Source organism: Schistocerca serialis, chromosome 8 (genome assembly GCF_023864345.2).
Source record: "Schistocerca serialis cubense isolate TAMUIC-IGC-003099 chromosome 8, iqSchSeri2.2, whole genome shotgun sequence".
NCBI classification, from domain to species: domain Eukaryota; kingdom Metazoa; phylum Arthropoda; class Insecta; order Orthoptera; family Acrididae; genus Schistocerca; species Schistocerca serialis.
This window is the reverse complement of record NC_064645.1, coordinates 519,615,166-519,639,769: the sequence shown is the minus strand read 5'-3', so window position 1 is coordinate 519,639,769 and position 24,604 is coordinate 519,615,166. Positions and strand designations below refer to the sequence as shown.

General features: G+C 36.5%; 1 protein-coding gene across 1 annotated transcript in view; it reads right to left on the bottom strand.

Moving 5' to 3' along the window:
- Positions 1-24,604, bottom strand: part of LOC126417102 (dynein beta chain, ciliary-like) — a 739,775-nt gene that overhangs the window by 124,413 nt on the left and 590,758 nt on the right. Inside the window, exon 38 of the mRNA XM_050084997.1 lies at positions 1,026-1,208. Coding sequence (XP_049940954.1) covers positions 1,026-1,208 — 183 coding nt within the window. The remainder of the gene's footprint in view (positions 1-1,025; positions 1,209-24,604) is intronic.

The following is a 24,604-nucleotide window of genomic DNA, read 5'->3' as shown; positions in this document are numbered from 1 at the left end:
TTTGGATCAGCAGTTTACAGCTTTTGTGGTACAATGAGTAGTTGGCTCACTTTAGATAGCTCATGCAGCTCTCACAATGAATCTTCTTTGGAGGTGCGATAAATTAATACTGGTGTTTAACACAGGGTTCAATTCTAGGACCACTTCTGTTCTCACCATATATATCTCATCTTCCCTGTTACACTGATAAAGCAGAAATAATGCTCTTTGCTGATGATACAAGCATCATAATCAGACCCAGAAAAGTTGCTGTTACAGGAGGAAGAAAAACATACTTGAAATTATTACTGATTGAATCTTTATAAATGATCTATCACTGAACTTAGAAGAACACTAATTCAAATCTCTACGTGGCAAGACATGAATAACAATGGCAACAACGACAAAGAACTATGTGAAACTAATTTTTCAAAACTTTTGGGTGTGTATATTGATCAAAACTTGAACTGTAACTTGCATATTGTAGACCATATCAAACATCTGTGTTCAGCATTTGTTCTACTTGTAAATGCTGATGCTGTTGAAGAAAGCATTAGATAAGTAACTTATTTCCCAAACTTTCATTCATTGGTGTCATATGGAATAGGGTTTTAAAGCGATTCCACACAAAGACATAAAGTACGAGGGGTACTAATAAAGTTTTCATTATTATCTTGAAAAGACGAAGTTACATAATTAACTTTTTATTATTACGCAAGTACATGTTACATGTCTGCAGTCCTGCTTCAAACTGCAATTCCTCCATCACTATACCACAGCATACTACTACAGGAGCCTAAACAGACTAGCCCAGACCATCAATGAAGTGGAACATTTTATACCCAAAGGTGCTCCTGTTGGACTGAAATTAGCAATTACCATAAAATTTATGCAACTCAGACTGTGGAATTAAAAGGATAATTTTAATATTACACAGCTCTCTCCTCAATAAATTCGTCAGCAACAGTGGAACAAAATATGAAAGCTTACAACAATGCTGCAAATTCAACTACCTGAAAAATATCTGTAAACAATCATTTGCTTACCTTATCTTCACGTGACATGGTTGTAGCACCTGAAGCCCCAGCATCTCTAGGTTGCATTTCCAGTAGAGTGCGGAAAAGGTTTTCTGAAGTGGTTGTCAAAAACCCAATTTCAGCATTTGGATGCAGACCATATAGATATGGAGATTCAGATGGCAAATACTTATCAATGTAGTTGTGATAACCCTATAAAATACAATTTCTTCATCACTAACAACTACAAGCAATACGCCAGTTTAAAGTGCTATTAAGCACACCATCTTGTGACAATGAATGCCTGATTTTTTTGATATTTCAAAATAGTGTCTGTAATAGGAATATTTCTGTTTTCAGAATGTTGCTTTTCCATTAAAATGCGATCTTGTACTGTTCTTTTGCATGATGTTTAATATCTCAGAAATTGCACATCGCACAAGAAATCGGAAGCTTAAATTTTTAGTGATCCACCCTGGTTACTGATTTCATTTATCTGCACAATGTTTCAACAGCTAAACTCCATCAGGTATCAAAATATTGGGCAGGATGATGAAACTATCACCCAAATTGGACATCTAGAAAAACATGTTCGATATGTCACACTTTAAAACTGCAGAAATCACACGAGTGCAATAATTTTGCATTAAGTTATAGAGACTGACATCTACAGTAGCCCCAGCAATGTGCTGGAAACAAAAATGATGTAGCTATGCCTTTCAGGAAAAAAAATATTAATGTATATATTAAGCATAGGAATTTTGCCCAGCTGCAACTAAAAGCAGTAACCAACAACTAACTTGTTTCTACTATGCATTGAAAAGACAATTCATGCAAGCAAATTATGATGCCACATAATTCTTGATGATGTGACTGGATGTATAACAGTGCAACAACAGAAAGAAAGCTGGTAGTCTGAGTGCCGATTTGCTGTGTTGCCCAGTGCAGCTATAGGTGTCTATGGGTGCATACAAGAATGCTGGTAAGCCTACTAGTCAAGCTGCAGCTGCGCCATTATAAGTTGAATGACAAGTGTGTACTGTTAGCTCTGTAGTGCTTCTCACACAATTTTACAGAAACTATTCACCCATAAAATTTGAGTTTTACGTTATGTATAGCTTTATATGTCAGCTTCACAGTGGAGAGCCCATTATCTTGTCAATGGTCACACTTATTGTGATATTCTCATTTAAATAAGACACTGCTCAAAATTTGACAAAGTTTGCAATATAAAACTTGGGTCACTACAATTCTGCGTTAGATGCATATTTACCACCATATGCTGATGTGAATGAAATTTAGCTAAGATATTGAATCTTTTTAGACTTGGGAGGAGGTCTCTATCTGTCTCTAATCTTGGGAAAATAAAATTCATGTAGCACCAATACTTCTGACTGTACATGCTCAAGATTGAAATATTCATAACATACCTCATATCCCATAAACTGTTCAACATATCAGTATGAGATTTTGACAGGTGATATCACACAAACAGGGGAGTATTTTTTTTATGTACAGCAATATAGCAGAAGCTGTGGTTCTTAATTTTTTTTTTTTCAATACAGTACTGTAATTCTTGTAAGAGTCTTAGACGGTTATTGAAAAGCGATTTTGCTAATAGGAAAATAAATCCAAAATTTCTTATCTTATTTTACAACAAACAGACACAATGAGGTTTTCTGTAATGTACTGACCACCCTGGCTGTGTTCCGTTTGTTTAACAAGACATTCTGTTTTAAGATTCTGTCGCAATAGTTATTGCTAGGTGAGTGTGCAATTCATACTGCGTTTTGGCAAAAAAAGGCAAAAGTTAAACCCATCAGCAAAGCAAAATTAAACCTGTCCGCAAAGCAAAATTAAACCTGCCAGCAAGAGAAATGTAGCCCTTCCTCATACATGCTGGAGCTTCTTCATACGAGAAATGAGAAATGGTTAACAATTGAGAGAAAAATAAATTGCCAATTCCATTGTAGCTTTTGTGGAATCCTGTAACCCACCAAATTTTTAATAGCAAGTGACTGGAATGGAAACTCACCTAAGGATTTTCTCCTTGTTCTACATTTGAGAAATACAAAAATAATTTGCAGCAAATAGGGTACCATGTTCCTGTTCCTATGCCCATTCAGAGTGAAGTGGCAAACTTTTCCACCATAATTATCATTTGATGTGTTGGAGATAGATTACATATATTTATAATCTATTTTAACCTTAATAAGCCTGCAGCTCATGATATAGTTGCTAGCGTTGCTGCCTCTGGATCACAGGGTCTCAGGTTCGATTCGCGCCCAGGTTGGGGGTTTTCTCTGCCAGGGACTGGGTGTTTGTGTTGTCATTGAATGTGTAAATTTGGGATTTTGTACAGGTGGTGATGACTGCGCAGTTGAGTGCCCCACAAATTGAGCAACATCATCATCAACCTTAATGGGCAGTCTCAAGTAGTTCATAAAGTAATGAAACAATGCAATTTTTAAGCGTCTACTCACCTGATTTGCCTTCGGTTCCTCATTTAATAAAACAATGTTGATGAGGTTTAAGGCACAGAAAGAAATTATTTGCTAAGTTTCAGTACCATCTGTTCCATACTAAAATGGTACTGGGCTACAAGATCACTCTGAAACTGGAACTAAAGGAAATTATTCACTATGGCCTGACTTGTTAGCCCTTTCTCTTAATAAAAAAAAGGTGGTTTTTGGCTGAAAAAGTTTAACAACCCAAATGAAAATAAATTACCAGTCCTGTTGCAGATGCAGAGGAATCCTGTAATGCAGTGTGTATTTTATAACTAACTGCTAGGACTGAAACTTACTGAAGGATTTTCTTTTTACACCTCAGTTATATCTGATATGTGAAAATGTGCAGCAAATACCATATGATCTATCCATTCCTACCCTTGTGCAGAGGGAGGAACTGAATCTCTTACTGCAAATATTTTTTGATTCATCAACTTACTGACTTTGACAAATAGTTGGCAAGGTTCTGCAAGTTGTCAATGCATTCGCAACTTCAGAGTTACGAAAGAATTTTACTGGGTCTGTTCTTCCCTGGAGCAAAAATGTAGTATTGTTCTATTAGATATAATTAATTTGGTGCCTCTGTATCTGTGGATAAGAATTTTACAAAAACATGATATTCATTACTTTATGAACTGCTTGAAACTATTCATTAATAGATTATAAATAAATATATATGTTTAACACATTAAAAGATAGTTATGATGGAGAAGTTCACCGCTTCACTCCGTATGTGGATAGGAACAGAAAAATGGTATACCATTTTCTGCAAATTATTTTCATATTTCTCAGGTGAACAATGGGAGAAAATCCTCGGGTAAGTTCCCATTTCTGTCATTCACAATTAAAAATATGGAGGTTTACAGTATTCCACCAAAACTGCAACAGATTTGGCAATTTATTTTTGTCTGAATTTTTAACCATTTCTCATACAAAGAAGATTCATCGGTTATGAGAAATGGCTACATTTCTCTTGTTGGCAGGTTTAATTTTTCTTTTTTTCCCAAAACACAGTATAAATTGCACATATTCACCTTGCAATAGCTACTGTGACAGAATCTTAAAACAGAATGTCTTATTAAACAAGAACTAGGTGATCAGGGCAGTCAATACTTTATGGAAAACATCATTTTCATACTAACAAAATCTCTTTTTAATAATGGCTGTCAAACACTCTCAAAAATTTACAGTACTGGATTATAAACTAAAATAAAAACCGTAGCTTCTGCTATATTGCCATAGATAAGAAAGTACTGTAAGTTAACCATATAAAAAAGTATTCTCCTGGTTGTGTGGTATCAGTTGCCAAAGTCTTGTACCGATATCTCAAACAGTTTAGGAGATATGATGTATGTTATGAATATTTCAATCCCAAGCGCATGTGGTGAGAAGTGTATGTGCTACAGAAATTCCATTTTCTCAAGATTGGAGACAGAGACCTCCTCCAAAGTCTAAAGAAAAATTCAAAATCTTAGCTAAATTTCACTCACAATGACATACTGTGTAATATGCACCAAACACAAAATCATAACGACCCATGTTTTTCATCGCAATTTTTTTTTTAAGTTTGCACAGTGTCTTTCTTCAGTGAGAAAGATTGCAGGGTGTGCAACTCAATTCTGTCAGTGCATTCCATCGACAGTGGGCAAAGAATGTTTCATTCATTCTGGCTCACTGACAGTGCAGGTCTGCACCTGTTGGCACTTTCACCCGTCTGCCATTATGTATTGCCTCAGTATATAACAAGGGGATATTTTCTGCACTGGCTCAAGCCACCTTATGCTGTTCTGTCTTGCGCAGGTCGCCCACTTTCTTTCTGTGTGGACCCATACACGGTAAAAAAAGGCAGAAAGTACAGTCAGGAAATTATTTTAATAGTACCCCATGTCACTCATTGTACAATATGAAAATGTATGTTTACAGCATTCTTATGAAAAGAACTGTGTTTATGTTTGCATAAACCACAGTCCCTTTTCAAATATTGTTAACATTAACTTATCAAAAGTGAAAAAGGCAAATTGAAAAAATTCAGTACAATGCGGTGACAAAATAACATAAACACTCTAGCATAAAAACATAATTTGAGAATCTTATTTCCTGAATTACTTATTTCGCTTAGAATTTTGCTGTACTCCTTGTATTGTGACCTCACCCATCTGGTACATGGGATATGAGAGATGGTGAAATAGGCTAGACTTTAAGAAGAATGTAAAAATCCCAATACGAAAGAAATCAACAGCTGATGGTTATGAACATTGCACAACCCTAAGTTTCATACATTATGGTTACAAAATACTAATACGATTTATGTGCACAAAAATAAAATTACTGGTAGAATCTGACTAATGGAAAATCAATTTTGGTTTCAGAGAACATCTTGGCAATAATTTATTTTAGACCATAGACTGATGAAGAACAAGCCTACAGTTGTAGCACTTATAGGCCTTAACAAAAAAGCTTCTGACAATGTTGTCTAGAATACACTCCTGCAATTCTGAATTTATCATAATAAAACACATTGAGAAAATTGTTATCTACAACTGGTACAGAAATCTGCCTGAAAATTATAAGGTAAGGACATGAAATTGAGTCAGTTGTTGAGAATGGTGCAAAGTTGTAGCCTGCTCACAGTGTTATTCGATCTGTACATTGGGCAAGCACTAAGGCAAACCTGGGAGAATTTTAGAATAAGGAATTAAAGATTAGAGAGAAGAAACAAAAATATTTAGGCTTGGCACTGATATTGGAAATCTGTCAGATATGGCAAATGACAGGGAAAGTCAGCTGAATGAAATGGACAGTGTATTGAAAAGAGGTTATAAGATGAACATCAACAAATGTAAAACAAGGAAAATGAAATGTACCAATCTGAGAGTACTGTGTTAGAAAATGAGACACTAACAAGTTATGCTACTTGAGTGAGCATCAAAATAACTGATAATGGCCACAGTAAAGAGCATATAAAATGTGTACTGGCAGAGGTAAAAAAAAAAAAAAAAAAAATGTTTGCCTGGAGTGATTTAGAGAAATTGTGGAAAACCTATATCAGCATGGTCATATGGGGATTTGAACCACTGTTCTCCTGAATGCAAATACAGTGTGATAAACACAGTGCCAAAGTAATAAATAATTATCGTATCAAACTGAAGGGAAAAGAGCTTTATGGTACAACTTGAATAAAACAAAGAATAGTTAATGGAGACCCCCAAGGCATCAAGGAACAGTTAATTTGGGAAGAAAGTGATGTTTGTTATGAGAAATTTACAGTGGATGCACTTGCATGCAGAGCTGCATGAAATCAGTCTTTGTACTCAATACCTAGTGGTGGTTTGAGAATAATTTTTTGCGCAAGTGACATATTGTATGGTGCTCCACCCCACACTTTCACTACTAATTATGACACACATTCATATACAAATTCTGTATTTTGGCACCTCTGGTATCCCTCTTATCTTAGTACCCCAAGTAATCACTTATGTCACTCAGGGATTGAACTAACCTTGTGAACATCACACAAACAATCTGATCCAAAGGAATAAACAGAACTATCAGTGCAATGCTCCTACTTATACCTGTCAAGTGTAAATGTCAAGTAATTGCAGAGCTGGCATAAACTGTTCTAAAAACTCATTTTTTTAATATGTTAATTCTGGAATACCATCCTCTTACATACCAGATCTATAACTACTTCGTGCTTCTTGAAGTTTAGATGCAATGTATCACTTATCTCCTGGCTGATTTCTTCTGCCAGTTTCAACAGCAGCAGTAGAAAGAGTTATTAGAAATATAGTGGTAGCTGGCTCTATCTGTGGGCAAGAACTAGAATCCTGTGGGCAAGAACTAGAATCCAGTTGTAACAGAGCAACATGGAACTAGCCTACTTGTCCTTCTGCCACTCCTTACATAAATATAATTTTTTTCTTTATTTGATGTGTTATATGAATGACACATAGGCAACAATTACACAAAATAGATACTTTCTTATTATAGCAAGAATTTATAAAGTTTTATCACTTACTGTGTAAGTGTCTGATTACTAATGACAGTAATCTAGTTAGTTTAACTGGAGGTAATTTTTATAAGAAACATATCAATAATTTAAGATTCAAACATTTGGAGTTGAAATTCATAGTGAGCAAATATATGTTTCTGGTTAAATTGGTATAGCTTGTTTCCAAAATCTCCTTCTCTTTTTGAAAAACATCTTATGTTTTCCAAAAATGTCATATTTCACACATTATTTGTAACCTTGTTCCAGAACATTCGAATATTAAGTAAAATTATTTTCAAAATTCAGTAACATAACTATGTTGCTTTGATTTTTCCGATTTCAATTTGTCCACTTTCACAAGGAAAACTTATTAGCTTCCAAATCATTTGTGCAATAAAATTTCATGTTTTAGCCATTTTTGGTAGGCTTCGTGAACCCCCACAAAAGTAGAAATAATATCTGTAGAGTAGTCCTTATAAATTTGCCTGTTTGTCACTCATACAGCTAATAGTTAAAAAGGCTTGCTGTGCTGCTTATTGTTAATTTGTATCTTTTGATTTTGCTCTCTTTCCTATTAAAAATTACAGTATTATAACAGATTTCAAGTTTTATTGGTAAGTGCTTGCATAATTAGTTGTGTAGGCTAACACTTCAGTCTGCTGTCAGTCGTCATTCATAATGTTAACATCTGTGTGTTACTATTAAAATCTGTCAGCATCAGGTAGTCAAACTGTACAGTACTATGTGAGTCATTCCTGAAACAACTTGTTAACTTGCAAGTACCAGATGTTATGTGAATGTCATATAATTGTGAATTGCGTATTTGTGTGTGTGTGTGTGTGTGTGTGTGTGTGTGTGTGTGTGAATTATCTGCATGGGTCCCAGGAAGAATGGGCAATATTCAGGGATAAGACAGGAACAACCACTTGAAGCAAAAGTCTATTGAACATAGACTCTAAAATGCATACCTTAAGAGCTATGAGCACTGCATCACCTTTGATACTGTCAAACAAAACTCTTTCACTGCATGCTCTTTGCTTTCCATATTTTGGGATGAGATAGTATGGACCAGAACAAGAAAAACTATCTAGTAACATGAACTCTAATGTGCATACCTTAGGCGCTATGAGCACTTGTTCATCTTTGATACTGTGAAACATATCTCTTTTTGTGAAATGTGTTTTATTCATCTCATAACGTACATTTGCAATCCATTTGGTTTGCGTACAGGAGACATGTCAAAAATTTATAATACAGTTACAATGATTTTCACATTAATAAATTGTAGCACTACAATAAATAATAATACTATAAGGATATTCATTGGAATATGTAGCACATTGTATCCAGCTCAAATTTCCAGTTTGTCCTGCATAAATTCATCCACTGAGTAATAACACCTCAGTGTCAGTACCTCACATAGCTTTCTTTTAAGTGAACCTAAATTCATCTGCATAAACTTGTTCCCTTTTAATTTACTACAAATTTTCATTCCCATGTATTGAGGTCCCTGGGCATACAGTCTGAGGCGGTGAGTCAGGAGCATAAAATTTTCTTTTTTTCTAGTATCATCTGAATGGACAAAATGGTTTCCCTCAAATAATTCATGTCTGGTGTACAAAAATATAATAATCTCTATATAAGTACAAGGATGGCAGAGTTAATATTTTAAGTTTTCTAAATAATGGTCGACATGGTTCTTTGTGATTTGCAGTGCACATATTTCGAATGATTTTTTTCTTTTTCTGTATTTTTAGTATCTGCACTATGTTTGTCGAGTTGCCCAAACAACAATACCATACCTAATAATGGATTCGAAGTAGCTTGTATATGCTACTTTTCATGTGTCTGTGTCAGTTGCAGTTGATAATATTTGCATTAGAATGCAAACTGCTCAGTCTGTTTGCCAGGTATTAAATGTGTGCCTGCCAGCTTAAATCTTTATCTACATATAAACCTAAGTATTTGACTGAATCAACTTCTTCTGTATCTTGGTTGTTGTGTACAATCTTATTCTTCTCACATTTTGAGTGTTTGGTTTTGAACTGCACCACATGAGTCTTAGATATGTTTAGATTCAACCCATTTAGCTGAAACCAAGTTTTAAGGTACTAAGGGGGCTCACAGATTTGGGATTTTTTTCCAAATCCTAATCTTCAACTAAGTCAGAAGTATCCTCTGCAAACAGAACTGATTAGGAGCTATATTTAATGGTAAGTCAGTAACATAGAAGAGAAATAGGACTGTGCCTAGTATGGAGCCTTGTGGAACACCGTGGGATATATATTTTTTTTTCAATCAGAAAAATAATAGACACCATTTGAAGAGATGCTAACTCTCTGTTATCTGTTGGATAAATAGGATTTAAGCCACTGTAGGGTACTGCTGCTAATGCCATACTCTTCAAGTTTGTAAACAAGCAATGCAAGGTTTACAGAATCAAATGCATTTATGAGGTCGCAGAAAATTCCTGCCACCTTATTTCTCCTGTCTAATGATGTACTTATTTTCTCAATGAAACTGTTTACTGCGTCTTTGGTGTTTTTCCCTTGCTGAAAACCAAATTGGTTGTTTAGAATAACAGAATATTTTGCAATGGATTTTTGGATTTGTGCAACAGTATGTTTTTCAAATATTTTAGATAGGACTGGAAGAATTGAGATAGGACAATAATTTCCCATAATCTCTCTTGATCCCTTCTTGAAGAGTGGTTTGACGTCAGTATATTTCTGGGAAACAGCCCTCTTCAAAACATAACATTGATTTATTATTTGAGATAGTGGGTTTGCAATTCTATTGCGTACCACTTTAATAACTTTGGTGGGTATTCCATCCCAACCTACAGATTTTTTTTCTTGTGTTAGAATAGCATTTTCTACATCCTCTACAGAAACTTTAAAGAATTTTGTAAAGTTTTCAGTGTTTTCACCTAGGCCAAAGAGATTTACTTTGTTGTGATAATCTGATACATCTACATCAGACTTTGCTACATTTATAAAGAATTAATTAAAGTAGTCTCGTATTTGAGTTGGATTTACAATAGTATTTCCTTCAATGTCAATTTTTGAAATTTCTTGGTTACAGGGTTTAACACCTAACTCAGATTTAATGACTACCCACACAGCCTTCATCTTATATTTATGATTTAAAATTAGCCTGTTATTTGCCAGTTGTTTTGCTGCCCTGACAACTCTTTCAAATATGGTTTTATAAAGTCTAACATATTTAATGAAATCAATATTTTTATTATATTCCAGTTCTCTGTGCAGTTGCCTTTTCCTTACACCGGAAATTTTTATGCCCTGGGTAATCCACTTTACTTTATTTGTTATTTTATTGCTCAGAGTCTAGGTGGAAATGTACCATTAAAGACACCAAGAAAACTATTTAGGAATTTCTCAACAGGCCGTGTTTTCTCTTTTACCTTCTCACTAATTGTTAGCAAGTTTTCTTTGCTAAAATTTCTGCTCATATGGGTTCTCATATATGAATTGTTCCTGTCTGTCTGTGGAAGCTCAATGAACAACGCACAATGATCTGAAATACCTAGATCTAGACAAAATTTTTACTCATATACATAATTAGCTAGAACCTTGTAAATATATGCTGCTGATTGCCCATTGTCTCTGGCAGATTCAAAGAAATTCAATTTGAAGCAATATTTCTTTACTACTGAGTCAGTGAATCTTGAAGCATAGCTACTATCACATGTGATATCATTTTCATTTTTTTCTCTACAAAGGTCTTCTGGCATAATTTGAAGCTTAGGTAAGAATAGTTCTGTTGTTGATGTCCCAGGAATTCTGTATATTCAGATTATTATAACATTTGCTAGTGAGTCCACTACTGCTACACAACAGCTCTCAAACACATTCTTCATTTAAATAATTAAAACATTTTCTGGTCCTATAGTTTATATCACTATGTAAAAGTATACATGAGCCTCCATGTAACTTGTTTCTTCTGCAAAAGCTACCTGCTAATCTGAAGTTTCCTATTTTGATAGAATTTTAATTGTGTCCTCGGTAAACCAATGCTCATTTAAACAAACAACTCTAATATTTGCACATTCTGACAGAATGATTTCCAATTCATCTATTTTGGAGCTTTTATTGTTTGAAACATCAGTGTTTAAACCATTTACATTCGAGTGGGTAACATACCTACTTTGACCATTAGTTATAGGCTTTAGAACATTTCTTGGCAGATAATGGTTTGGTTTCGTCTTTCTTAATGCTACATAAGTTTTCTCACCCCCATCACTGCTTATCAGTTTCCCTTATTTTTTTATGACCTGGCAAGTATCTGTGAACATCTTTCTGAATATTTTTAAGCCCAACATATTCAGATGTAAACCATCTTTGGCAAGACACTTTGCACTTAGAAATTTGTTGGGATCAATGAAAACGACTCCCAGTTTATTGCACTGTTCGTAAGTATTGCCATTTATTCTCTGCACATAGCTGTCACTCTCTGATCTCCTGTACACAGTTCCACTTATTATTATTCTAGAATTTGAGTTGAGTTTTCTCGCCATTTGGATGAGGTTCCTCGTGTGATTTACAATTTCTTCCTCGCTGTTGTTCCGAAGCAAATTTGTTCCTACATGGATAAAAACACCTTTTGGATATATGCTAACGCTTATTTGCTGCGTTCTCGCTAAGACGTAGTTTAGGTGTGTATGCAATTGATGCGTCGAGATTCCAGATTGATCGTCAATTTCGGAGTATGGAACGACTATGTTTTTCAACCATGAGACACATTTAAAAGAATTCACTTTCTGTCTTATTATAATGCTTCTTTCTGTCTTTTTTGTACATTATGCTGGTCCACTTATATTTGTCTGATTCTTCCATATCTTCAGTTTCTTTTTCTTTCATAATGGCGGCTGAATTTTATCGTGGTTTGTCAGTTGTATCACTCCACGTATTTGTCGAAGTAGATCCAACTAATACTCGATTTTTTTCTCATACACAATGCTTTTCATGTTTCAATGCAATACTTTCTTGCTTTAACAACGTCAGTTCTGCTTTCAGAGCAGTTCTGTGCTGGGACCCCTCTTGTTCCTGATTTTCATAAATGACCTGCCAAACTGAACAGTAGCTAATGCTGTATTGTATGTGGACGATATAAGCTCAAAATGAGACTGACTTGCAACACAAAGTAGAAATAACTAAAGAAGAAGCAGGAAAATGGTTTAGAGATAAACGTTTATTTGTAAATGAGAAAAAAACAGTATGGATGAATTTCAGCCATGTATTGAATAAAGTAAAGCCCAATATAGTTTTGAAACTTGGTGAACAGAAGATTTTACAAACTTCAAACACAAAATTTTTAGGTATCTGGTTAGACGAGCATCTGAAGTGGGATAAACATATTGAAATGCTCAATAAAAAGCTAAGTAAATGCTGCTACATACTCAGAATGCTGAAAAACTGCTGCAGTGAAAAAACAATAATATGTGCTGATTATGCTCTTATGCATAGTATATTGCGGTATGGTGTCTTATTTTGGGGTAATTCAAGTCTGGCAAACCGGTCATTCATTATTCAAAAACGAGCATTAAGAATAATGAAAGGGGCTGCACCAAGAGAGCCCTGCAGGGAAATTTTCAAAGAATTTCAAATAATGTCGCTTCCATCTTTATATATGTGGTGTCACCGCCAGACACCACACTTGCGAGGTGGTAGCTTTTAAATGGGCCGCGGTCCATTAGTATACGACGGACCCGCATGTCGCCACTATCAGTAATTGCAGACCGAGCGCCGCCACACGGCAGATCTAGAGAGACGTCCTGGCACTCGTCCCAGTTGTACAGCCGACGTTGCTAGGAAAGGTTCACTGAGAATTACGCTCTCATTTGCCGAGACAATAGTTAGCATAGCCTTCAGCTAAGTCAATTGCTACGACCTAGCAAGGCGCCAATTATCCTTTGCTATGTATCTAATGAAGCATGTACAGTAATAAGACCAATGTTCACCAACTGAGGATTAAAGTTAAGTATTCCAGCAGCTACGTACTTTTCTTTATAGCATTCATTACGTATCCTGTTTCAGACCTCACGCCAGCCTGCGTGAGTTAAACGCTTGCCTTTCGGTTACCCGTCACTGTGGATTGGCTGTCTTGCCAGTCCACAACAATATATCTATGAAAGTATCTGCTTTTTCAAATCTCACCCCCAATTTTCTTGTTTAAATAGTGAGTGCCATGACTACCCAGCAAGACACAGGAATGATTTCCACAGAGAAACACACAAAACAGCCCAATATCACAAAAGTGCAATATATCACCCCAAAATCCTTTTTAGTGCTCTTCCCTTAAGCATCAAACAGATAGAAAAGTTTTATGTTTTTAAAAATGAGCTTTAAAAAAATGTTATCAAGAGAATGTTTTTACAGTGTTACGGAGTACATGGATTTTCAGAACATAGTGACATAGTGGTGAATGATAATGATAATTCATATTTGAACAAATGTATGAAAATAGTCTGCCTGTGCACACTATAATTAATTAATTATTGTTTCTTCTGTTATTCTCTACTAGAGTGGTCAATGATAATGATAAGTCATATCTGAAAAACAAATGTATGAAAAAGTATTCAATATAAATAATTAATTATTGTTTGTTTTGTTACTATGTACTATACGCTGCATGAGATATATATTTGTATATATTTTACCACCATAGGCCAATGTTACTAATTTACAGTATAATAATTAAATTAAGGTGTGGGTTTCTGTTGTCATGTCCTAGTTCATGAACCACGGGCAACGTATGAGTGGCCAAGTAAGTGGTCCTGACAGTCAGGATACCAGTTACATTGGAATAAGTCTGGGCATCTTGGACATATTCTGAGTCGTGGTCAGATTCAGATTCAGATTCTTTATTAGTCATTCAGCATTGTTACATGCAATAGACTTCGTCAGTTCACTTAACATATTAATTTTACAAAAACAATTTTTTACACATTTAAGTTGATATTAGGCATTTCTAAAAATTCTTCTAATGAATAGAATGGATTGGTTTACAAGAAGTTATGAACATTGTCTTTAAATAATTTGTCAGGCTTGATTGACCCATTTTTAGACAATTTGTTATATATTTTAATTGCCATATACTTATGACTATTGTTAGTTTTGGCTAATCTATTTTGTGGCAACAGCAGAGAAGTACACGTTCTTGTATAGTAGCCATGTCATTCATTTGTTACACTTAAATTAGGTAGTTCAGCAAGTATGTAGTTAACACTGTCAAGAATATATAAATTAATTACTGTTAAAATTCTATATTTAGTGAACAATGGTTTACAATGTGTTCTGTTATCTACCTTAGCCATTACTCTGATTGCTTTCTTCTGGATCACCATAATTTCATTTATTTTTCTGCTGTTTCCCCAGAGTATTAACCCATACCTTAAAACAGATTGAAAAAAGGCAAAGTACGCTGTCCTTACGTACTCAAATGTCACACAACACATCAGTCTCTTCAACAAATATATAACTCTTGACAACCTAACCACTATGTGATCAACATGAGAGTTCCATGTTAGACTGTTGTCAAGTACAATACCTAAAAACTTTGCCTTTTGTTTTTCTATTTTTGTAGACTTTGATAGACTGAACCACATATTCTGGGTCTTTTCCTCATTTAATAGCAGACCATTGGCATTAAACCATGATGTTGCATTTGCTTTTGCCAATTTCATATCACTTACAAGGTTATCAAGTACATGGTTTACAGATAGAAAAGTTGTGTCATCTGCATACATATATGTCTTTACATCTATATTTCCTGGTAAGTCATTTATGTGTACAAGGAAAAGAAGTGATCCCAATTTAGATCCCTGTGGCACTCCATGTTGAACCTCGAGTATGTTTGACAGATGACTTCCTGAACTCACCACCTGGTTCCTTTTATTGAGGTATGATTTGATGATTTGTGTTCAGAGGGCAAAGACTACCAAATCCACCAGTTAGTTCCTCAACCGTTAGGGGTAAAACCCAATGGGACCCGGGGCAAGTAAGGCTAGCAACCTGCTTCCCTGGTGCTTTAAATATGATGCTGGCAACAATCAGAGCAAAATGCCTCGGACCTTTGGAGGTGATGGAGTCCCACCTCTAATTGACAAACCAGGGACTCCTAAGATACGACTCGGCAAACGAATGGTAACGAGATGGGGAGCTATTAATATCAATGGGGGCTACTCTGGGAAGAAGGTAGAGTTGGCAGAGGCTGCAAGTAAGATGGGGTTGGACGTTTTAGCTGTTAGTGACATTCGGGTAAGGGGTGAGAAAGAAGAGGAAGTGGGTAAATACAAGGTTTACCTGTCAGGAGTCAAAGCAGGAATAGCACAATGGGGTGTAGGGCTTTACATCAGGAAAGAAATGGAATCCAGCGTAGTTGCAATAAGGTACGTAAACAAACGACTCATGTGGATAGATTTGACAGTGTGTAGCAAGAAAATTAGGATTGTATCAGTATATTCGCATTGTGAAGGGACAGATCAAGATAAGATGGATAGTTTTTATGATGCACTCAGTGACGTAGTTGTTGGAGTAAAGGACAAGGGCAGTGTTCTGCTCATGGGTGATTTTAATGACAGGATTGGAAATCGAACAGAAGGGTATGAAAAGGTTATGGGTAAATTTGGAGAGGATGTGGAGGCCAACAGGAACGGGAAACAACTCGTGGATTTCTGTGCCAGTATGGGCTTAGTAATCACAAACTTATTTTTTAAACATAAGAACATTCACCGGTATACTTGGGAAGGCAGGAGAACCAGATCTGTCATTGACTATATAATAACAGATCAGGAATTCAGGAAGGCTGTGAGGGATACACGTGTATTCAGGGGATTCTTTGATGACACTGATCACTATTTAATCTGCAGTGAAATCGGTATTGTGAGGCCAAAAGTGCAGCAGGTCAGATCCATATGTAGGAGGATAAGAGGGGAGAAACTTCAGGATAAGGAAATCAGGCACAAGTACATAACAGTGATCTCAGAAAGGTACCAGTTAGTTCAATGTAGTCAATTACAGTCATTGGAAAAGGAATGGACGAGGTACAGGGACACAGTACTAGAAGTGGCTAAAGAATGTCTTGGAACAGTAGTGTGTAAAGGTAGGATGAAGCAAACAGCTTGGTGGAATGACAGTCAAGACAGCCTGTAAAAGGAAAAAGATGGCGTATCAAAAATGGCTACATACTAGAACTCAGGTAGACAGAGAAAGTTATGTTGAAGAAAGAAACAAAGCCATACAGATAATTGCAGCATCCAAGAAGAAATCTTGGGAAGACTTTGGAAACAGGTTGGAGACTTTGTGTCAAGCTGCTGTAAAACCATTCGGGAGTGTAATTAGCAGTCTTCGAAAGGGAGGTAAGAAGGAAATGACAAGTATTATGGACAGGGCAGGAAAACTGCTGGTGAATCCTGTTGATGCCTTGGGCAGGTGGAGGGAATATTTTGAAGAGTTGCTCAATGTAGGTGAAAATACGATCAGTAATGTTTCAGATTTTGATGTACAATGGGATAGGAATGATGATGGAAATAGGATCACATTTGAGGAAGTGGGGAAAATGGTCAATATGTTGCAGTGCAATAAAGCGGCTGGGGTGCATGAAATTAAGTCAGAACTCATCAAATAAAGCGGAATGTCAGGTCTCAAATGGATACACAGTACAATTGAAATGGCATGGGAGTCGGGACAGGTTCCATCAGACTGGACGAAAGCAGTAATCACACCAATCTTTAAACATGGAAGCAGAAAAGATTGTAACAACTACAGAGGTATCTCTTTAATCAGCGTTGTGGGTAAAATCTTCTCAGGTATTGTTGAAAGGAAAGTTCGAGTATTAGTTGAAGACAAATTGGATGAAAATCAGTGTGGATTTAGGCCTCTTAGAGGTTGTCAGGACCAGGTCTTTAGCTTACGGCAAATAATGGAGAAGTGTTACGAGTGGAACAGGGATTGTATCTATGCTTTATAGATCTAGAAAAGGCATATGACCAGGTTCATAGAAGGAAGTTATTGTCTGTTCTACGAGATTATGGAATAGGAGGCAAACATTTGCAAGCAATTAAAGGTCTTTACATAGATAGTCAGGCAGCAGTTAGAGTTGACGGTAAATTGAGTTCATGGTTCAGAGTAGTTTCAGGGGTAAGACAAGGCTGCAACCTGTCTCCACTGTTGTTCATATTATTTATGGATCATATGTTGGAAACAATAAACTGGCTGGGTGAGATTAAGATATGTGAACACAAAATAAGCAGTCTCGCATATGCGGATGACTTAGTTGTGATGGCAGATTCGATTGAAAGTTTGCAAAGTAATATTTCAGAGCAAGATCAGAAATGTAAGGACTATGGTATGAAGATTAACATCTCCAAAACGAAAGTAATGGCAGTGGGAAAGAGATATAAACGGATTGAGTGCCAAATAGGAGGAACAAAGTTAGAACAGGTGGACAGTTTCAAGTACTTAGGATGCATATTCTCACAGGATGGCAACATAGTGAAAGAACTGGAAGCGAGGTGTAGCAAAGCTAATGCAGTGAGCACTCAGCTACGATCTACTCTCTTCTGCAAGAAGGAAGTAAGTACCAAGACTAAGTTATCTGTGCACCGTTCAATCTTTCGACCAACTTTGTTGTATGGGAGCGAAAACTGGGTGGATTCTGGTTACCTTATCAATAAGGTTGAGGTTACGGATATGAAAGTAGCTAGGATGATTGCAGGTACTAGTAGATGGGAACAATGGCAGGAGGGTGTCCACAATGAGGAAATCAAAGAAAAACTGGGAATGAACTCTATAGATGTAGCAGTCAGGGCGAACAGGCTTAGATGGTGGGGACATGTTACACGCATGGGAGGAGCAAGGTTACCCAAGAGACTCAAGGGTTCAGCAGTAGAGGGTAGGAGGAGGCGGGGCAGACCAAATAGAAGGTACCTGGATTCGGTTAAGAATGATTTTGAAGTGATAGGCTTAACATCAGAAGAGGCATCAATGTTAGCACAGAATAGGGGATCATGGAGGAATATTATAAGGGGGACTATGCTCCAGACTGAATGCTGATAGGCATAATCAGTCTTAAATGATGATGATGATTACAAACACATATAATGTAACATGACAACTCCTATATCATTGTATATGATAAAATGGATGCTCAATAAATGAATGAATGAATGAATCAATGTCACCTTGAGGAACACGAATAATTTCGTCTTTCGTCTTTAGTGCGGATGTTAATCATGCATTTTCGTCACTCATATAGTCGAAGCATGTCCACTGAATATCGTCATTTATTAATTTCAGACACACATTTGCACCCTTCTTGTGTAACCAAAAGTTGCAGTTAATGCACCGAATTCCTTTGCCTACACGTTTTTTACACTTCCTGCACGAAGAACTGATTTTGGACCATCCTATCACCACACAATCCTACCGGCGCCATCTTGTCCTTTTTCTACTAGTGCTCATAGTTCTTAAGATGCACTTCTTAGGGCCCACATTTACTTGACACTTTTGTTGTTTTGGTCTGTAATTCCTCCTCCAAAAATATGGAAAGCAAGTGATTTGTTTCACAGTAATGAAGATGAGGACATGCCCGTAGCTCTTAACGTATGCATTTTAGAGCCTAAGTTTACTTTGCTTTTTTTGTCAAATGATCACTCCTGTCATATCTCTGAATACTGATCATTCCTCCTGGGACTCATTCTATATCCATCACATCCATGTATGTGTAATATAAGCTGACACAAATTTAGTGTGAGACTGTTTGTTGATGAGTGTAGCTTACTGATTGGGTTTAAAAATTGAGATGCATACTGATCATCAGAACACAAAAATTGTTTTTTAATAAATATGAAGGAACTGAAAATTATGTGTTGCAGTGTAGTATATGTTCTTTAATGAATGTCATTCCAACCCATTAATAGCAGGAGATTGAGCCAAGACTACAGATTATGAGACAACCAAAGACAAATCACCAGATCACGTAAGTTACAAGCTCCACAGCAAATACCACTAGATCTCTTTTATCATGGACCCAGTGGATATGTTGCTTATGGCTTATTACAGAGAATGCCACTCCATGAGTGGGCACTCAACAACATGGAATACCAGTGACTGCAAATCAGACAAGAGTATATATGGCTGTAACACTATTAGAAGCTGTCAGATTGAGTGTGGTAGCTCAGATGCTAAGCACAGAAGCTTCTTATGGGATCCATCCCATAAGCACCTGCAGTTATCATTAACCATTCATGGTGGGTTGTGCTTATTACCCTTAGTTGTTATTAATATTTTTGTTGCTACTATGGGAAGAGTTAGTAGTACACATTGTTTGCAATTTCAGCTGCTGGTATTCAAAATTCAAACTTTAATTATAAGACAATATAGCATCGAGGTTATTAAGTCACTGGGCTTGCTTGCTGGCCTTTTTTTTGTGGGTAGTAGTGTAGGAGAAGAGTTCACATCTGCATATGGCCGTGCAGATTTAGGTTTTCTATGGTTTTCCCTTATTGATGAATATGAATGTCAGGATGGTTCCTCTGCAAGGACATAGCCCATTGCTTTCCTCATCCTAGCCCTATTCACATATATGGTCCGTCCCTAATGATCCCATCAACAATGCAATGTTAAATTCTGATCCCATTTTGGCCCTCTTCTTAGTGAGATTCCTCTTTTTTTGAAGACTGGTACATTCATTGCATTGTACACTCTGATGCCAACTGAAAGATTCCTTATGGAGAAAACTCACAAGCTGTGGTTGCCTTATTACCTGTCATTTCCCTACATTGTCCTTTGTTACATTTGGAAAGCTGGAAAGCCACATTGGCTCCTCAGAAAGTTCAATTGTTAAGGGAATGGTCTGCAAAAGTCAAGGTTCAGTACAGTGTATGGAAGATTGATTCAGAAAATTTTTTTATACCGGTACTTTGGAGATTTTATGACAGTTCAGTAGTATAGGTGTCTAAACCATTTGATAACTTTAAACTGAATAACTTACTTATGAAAACTGATTTTCATATTAAAAAAGACAGTGCGGCAAAGTGTCTCCCTAACCATTTTTAAGCAGCTGCACATATGTTGCTGATTATAGTGGGCACAATGACTGATGTAGAAATTGGCTTAATTTAGATCTTAGACATTTGCAAAAATTCCAGTCACTATCCCAAGCAGAAAAGAGGAACGATCAAAGCACTGGTGAACTGAGCTAAAAGAACCTTGAATCATGGTAATTGGAGGACAAGTTCAATCATTTAAGAACTGCTTTCAGAAGAAACGGTGATTCTGACAAAAAGATAAATTGGGCTCTACACCCTGAAAGGTCTGGAGTTTTTATGAAAAAGACCCACCTAATGAGAAAGTCTTCCTCCTATTCTTAAAAACAGTCACAGACTGCATCAGCAGAGTACTAAGAAGAGACAGTACTGATCCAGTGTTTAAACCACCAACAAAGTTGCATATATGTTTGAAAAATGCAAAGAACCAACGCCTGCTGCTTGGCATGGCAAGAGTAAATGAAATTCTTTGCACATATTGTCATGTGTGCACAGGAACTACCAAAAGATGCATGAAGAACCAACTTCATAAACCCAAGAGCAATTGTTATCTGAGAAATGCTGATTAATCAGTGGTATCAGAACATGCACAGGAGCCAGGGAACCACTAAATTCATTTCTCCAATAATGTGGGTTTATAAAGATTGAATCATTACTATGCTAGGATGTACACAGGCACCACAAAAATCCATAAGCACAAAACAACTTCAACAGAAAAAATAAGGACTGAAGTTAGACAAGATGTGAAACTTAGCGTTAAAGCAAATAGTGGCATCTTATCCTGCAGCCAGGCGACTAGCGCGAGTTTTGGTGTTCTCGTAAAGATAAGTTATTTTAGATTATAAAACATATAGATTAGTACTGATTACGTGGTAAATAAGTGTATTAGTGTGCCGTTTAAGTGTACCATTAAAGGTTTCACTTTTCTTTACGTAATATAGCAGAAAACGCGAAAAGACCGTACAGTCGTATTTTTTGTTTACGTTCTGCTGCAGCAAATCTATAGAATTTCGCTTAGTTGTTCCTTGCTCTCTCCAGCAATTTAACTTAGCTTACCTCTTCATTATTTAACTAGCATTTCCGGAAAGTAGCGTAAAGTTTAACTTGTTGTTTCAGAAACTTTGCACTTTTGTTTTTGTTTACACACAGTTGCGTATAGGCCAAATTTGTGTAACCATATTTTCGTGTTTATCTGTAATTTAACTGACTTATTCTTAATCAACTATTACGTTTATCATGAGTGAAAAGTGCTTGACTTGCCGTAGAATTGTTAGGTCGGGGCTTTGGTGTGATGGGTGCTGTAGTTTTTTCCATGTGGGTGACTGTAGTGGCGTGGGAATAGGGGAAGTAAATGAGACTCATCAGTGGTTTTGTAGGATTTGTAGTAGAGATAGGAAGATACTGGAACAGGAGGGGAAAATTGCTGCCCTTCAGGCTGAATTAGACAAGGCCAGGGGAGATCTTGACAGGTTAAGGAGGGAGAAGGGTAAAGAGAGGTGGGAAGTGGCAACAGGCAACAGGAGGAACAGGCCTAGAACTTTGTCTGACAGCTTTATGGTGAATGTGGAAAATAGATTTGACCTGTTGCTTCAGTTAGAAGCTGGTGAGCCTCAAGCAGTTGCAGGTGTAGACAGGGCACAACAAACTTTCAGCAGCAGATTGAAAAGTAAGAATGTAGGGAAATCAGAAAAGAGAAAGAAAGTGTTGTTGTTAGGTAGTTCCCATGGAAGAGGTGTTGGCCAACTCTTGCAGGATGAACTAGGATCAGAATACCAGGTCACCAATTTTTTTAAACCTAGTGCTGGTCTGGAGCAGGTGACAGAGGATTTAGGATCACTTTGCAAAGATTTCACTAAGGAAGACACCGTGGTTATAGTGGGTGGGGCAGGTAACAGTATTGACAGAAATCCTGGGTACAGTATAGAGTGTGACCTGGCGAAGATTGCATCAGCATCGAAGCATACTAGTGTTGAGTTTGTATCTGTTCTTGGGCGCCATGACCGACCTCATTTGAACTCTTCTGTCAAGAGAGTTAATTTGGAGCTGGAACGGCTGCTCATGTCGGGTGCGGGGTCACACATTGGTGTGGTTCATGTTGATTCTCTCAGTAGGTGGGATTATACTAGGCATGGCCTTCACCTCAACAGGAAGGGGAAGGGTAAATTGGCTGGGGAAATAGCAGGAAAGTTAAAGGGGGGAGGCACTGTCATGAGTGGTAAAATACCAGTGGTTATAGGATTCAGAAAAGACCCTTTTTTAGGGTAGGGAGGACAGAAAGAAAGCAAATTTTAAGAGAGGTTAGAACTGAGACAAACCTTCAGTTTGAAAAAGAAATCAAAAAACATAATTCCAGCTTATTACATCAGCATAAACAGCCATTGGTTAAGAATTTTCAACTGTCAGCAGATATTTTAACTCCACCCAATTTTAACTCAGACAATGTGAAATGTCAGCTATCTTTATTGCATCAAAATATTCGAGGACTGAGAAATAAAATTAATGAATTAACTATATGCATAGATGAATTAGAGTCTTCAAACCCAGCTGACATAATCTGCCTCTCTGAACATCATGTGACCACTGGTATAGAACTTTTAAGTGTTACAGGGTTTAGGTTAGCATCTCACTTTTGTAGATCAGAAATGGAGAAAGGAGGAGTTGCCACATTCATCAGGAACTGTCATAAATTTAAGAACATAGACATTCATAAATTTTGCCTAGAACAGCATATGGAAGCATGTGCAACAGAATTAGATTTTCACAAAAAATCTTTCATAATATTAAGTGTATATCGAGCACCTGCAGGTAACTTTAATCTGTTTGTAAACCACCTTGAAGCTGTGCTGGCCCATTTAATAACCAAAAACAAAGAAATAGTGGTTGCTGGTGATTTCAATGTAGATTTCCTTAAAGACTCTCCGAATAAGAACTTATTTGAGTTAGTAACACTATCATTCAACTTAATTCCCACAGTAAAGTTCCCCACTAGGATAGCCACTTGCTCACAAACAGCCATTGATAATATCTTTATAGAAAAGTCCAATGAACAAAATTATATTACAAAACCAATAGCCAATGGCCTCTCAGACCATGACATGCAGTTCCTTCTGTTAAATGTTAATACTGAACAGGATATAAAATCTGTTAAATCTGAGCTCAAGAGGGTAATCAGTAAGCCAAAAATTTATTATTTTAGGACACTCCTCAGAGACATTCACTGGACTGATGTTTACAGTGCTCATGGCATGAATGAAAAATATAACATTTTTGCTAATAAAGTCCTTACCTTATTTGAACACTGCTTTCCCCCAAAACTTACCAAGGTTAGAGGAAAATCTACAAGGAAGCCATGGATTACTCGAGGAATAAGGGTATCTTGTAAAACAAAAAGAAAACTGTATCTGTCAATCCGAAACATTTCCAATGTTGATGCTATAGCACATTATAAGAAATACTGCAAAATATTAAAGACTGTAATATGGATGTCAAAGCAAATATATTACAAGGAAAAGATAGTCATATCAGATAACAAAATAAAGACAATATGGGATATAGTGAAGGAGGAGACCGGTAGGACCAGACATGAAGAGGAACAAATAGCATTAAGAGTAAATGATACATTGGTGACAGATGTGTATAGTGTTGCAGAACTTTTTAACAAACATTTTATAACTGTTACTGAAAAGATGGGGTTGTCAGGTTCGGTAGATGCTGCTATGGATTACCTTAGACCAGACATTTCAAGTAATTTCCATAATATGAATTTGACCCTCACTACCCCAACAGAAATAATGTCCATCATAAAATCTTTAAAATCAAAAACATCTAGTGGGTATGATGAAATATCAACAAAGTTAATTAAAGAATGTGATTCTGAGCTAAGTAACATATTAAGCTATCTGTGTAACCAGTCGTTTATCAGTGGAATATTTCCTGAATGGCTGAAATATGCTGAAGTTAAGCCACTGTTTAAGAAGGGAGATAAAGAAATAGCATCAAATTTCCGTCCAATTTCACTGTTACCAGCATTCTCAAAAAT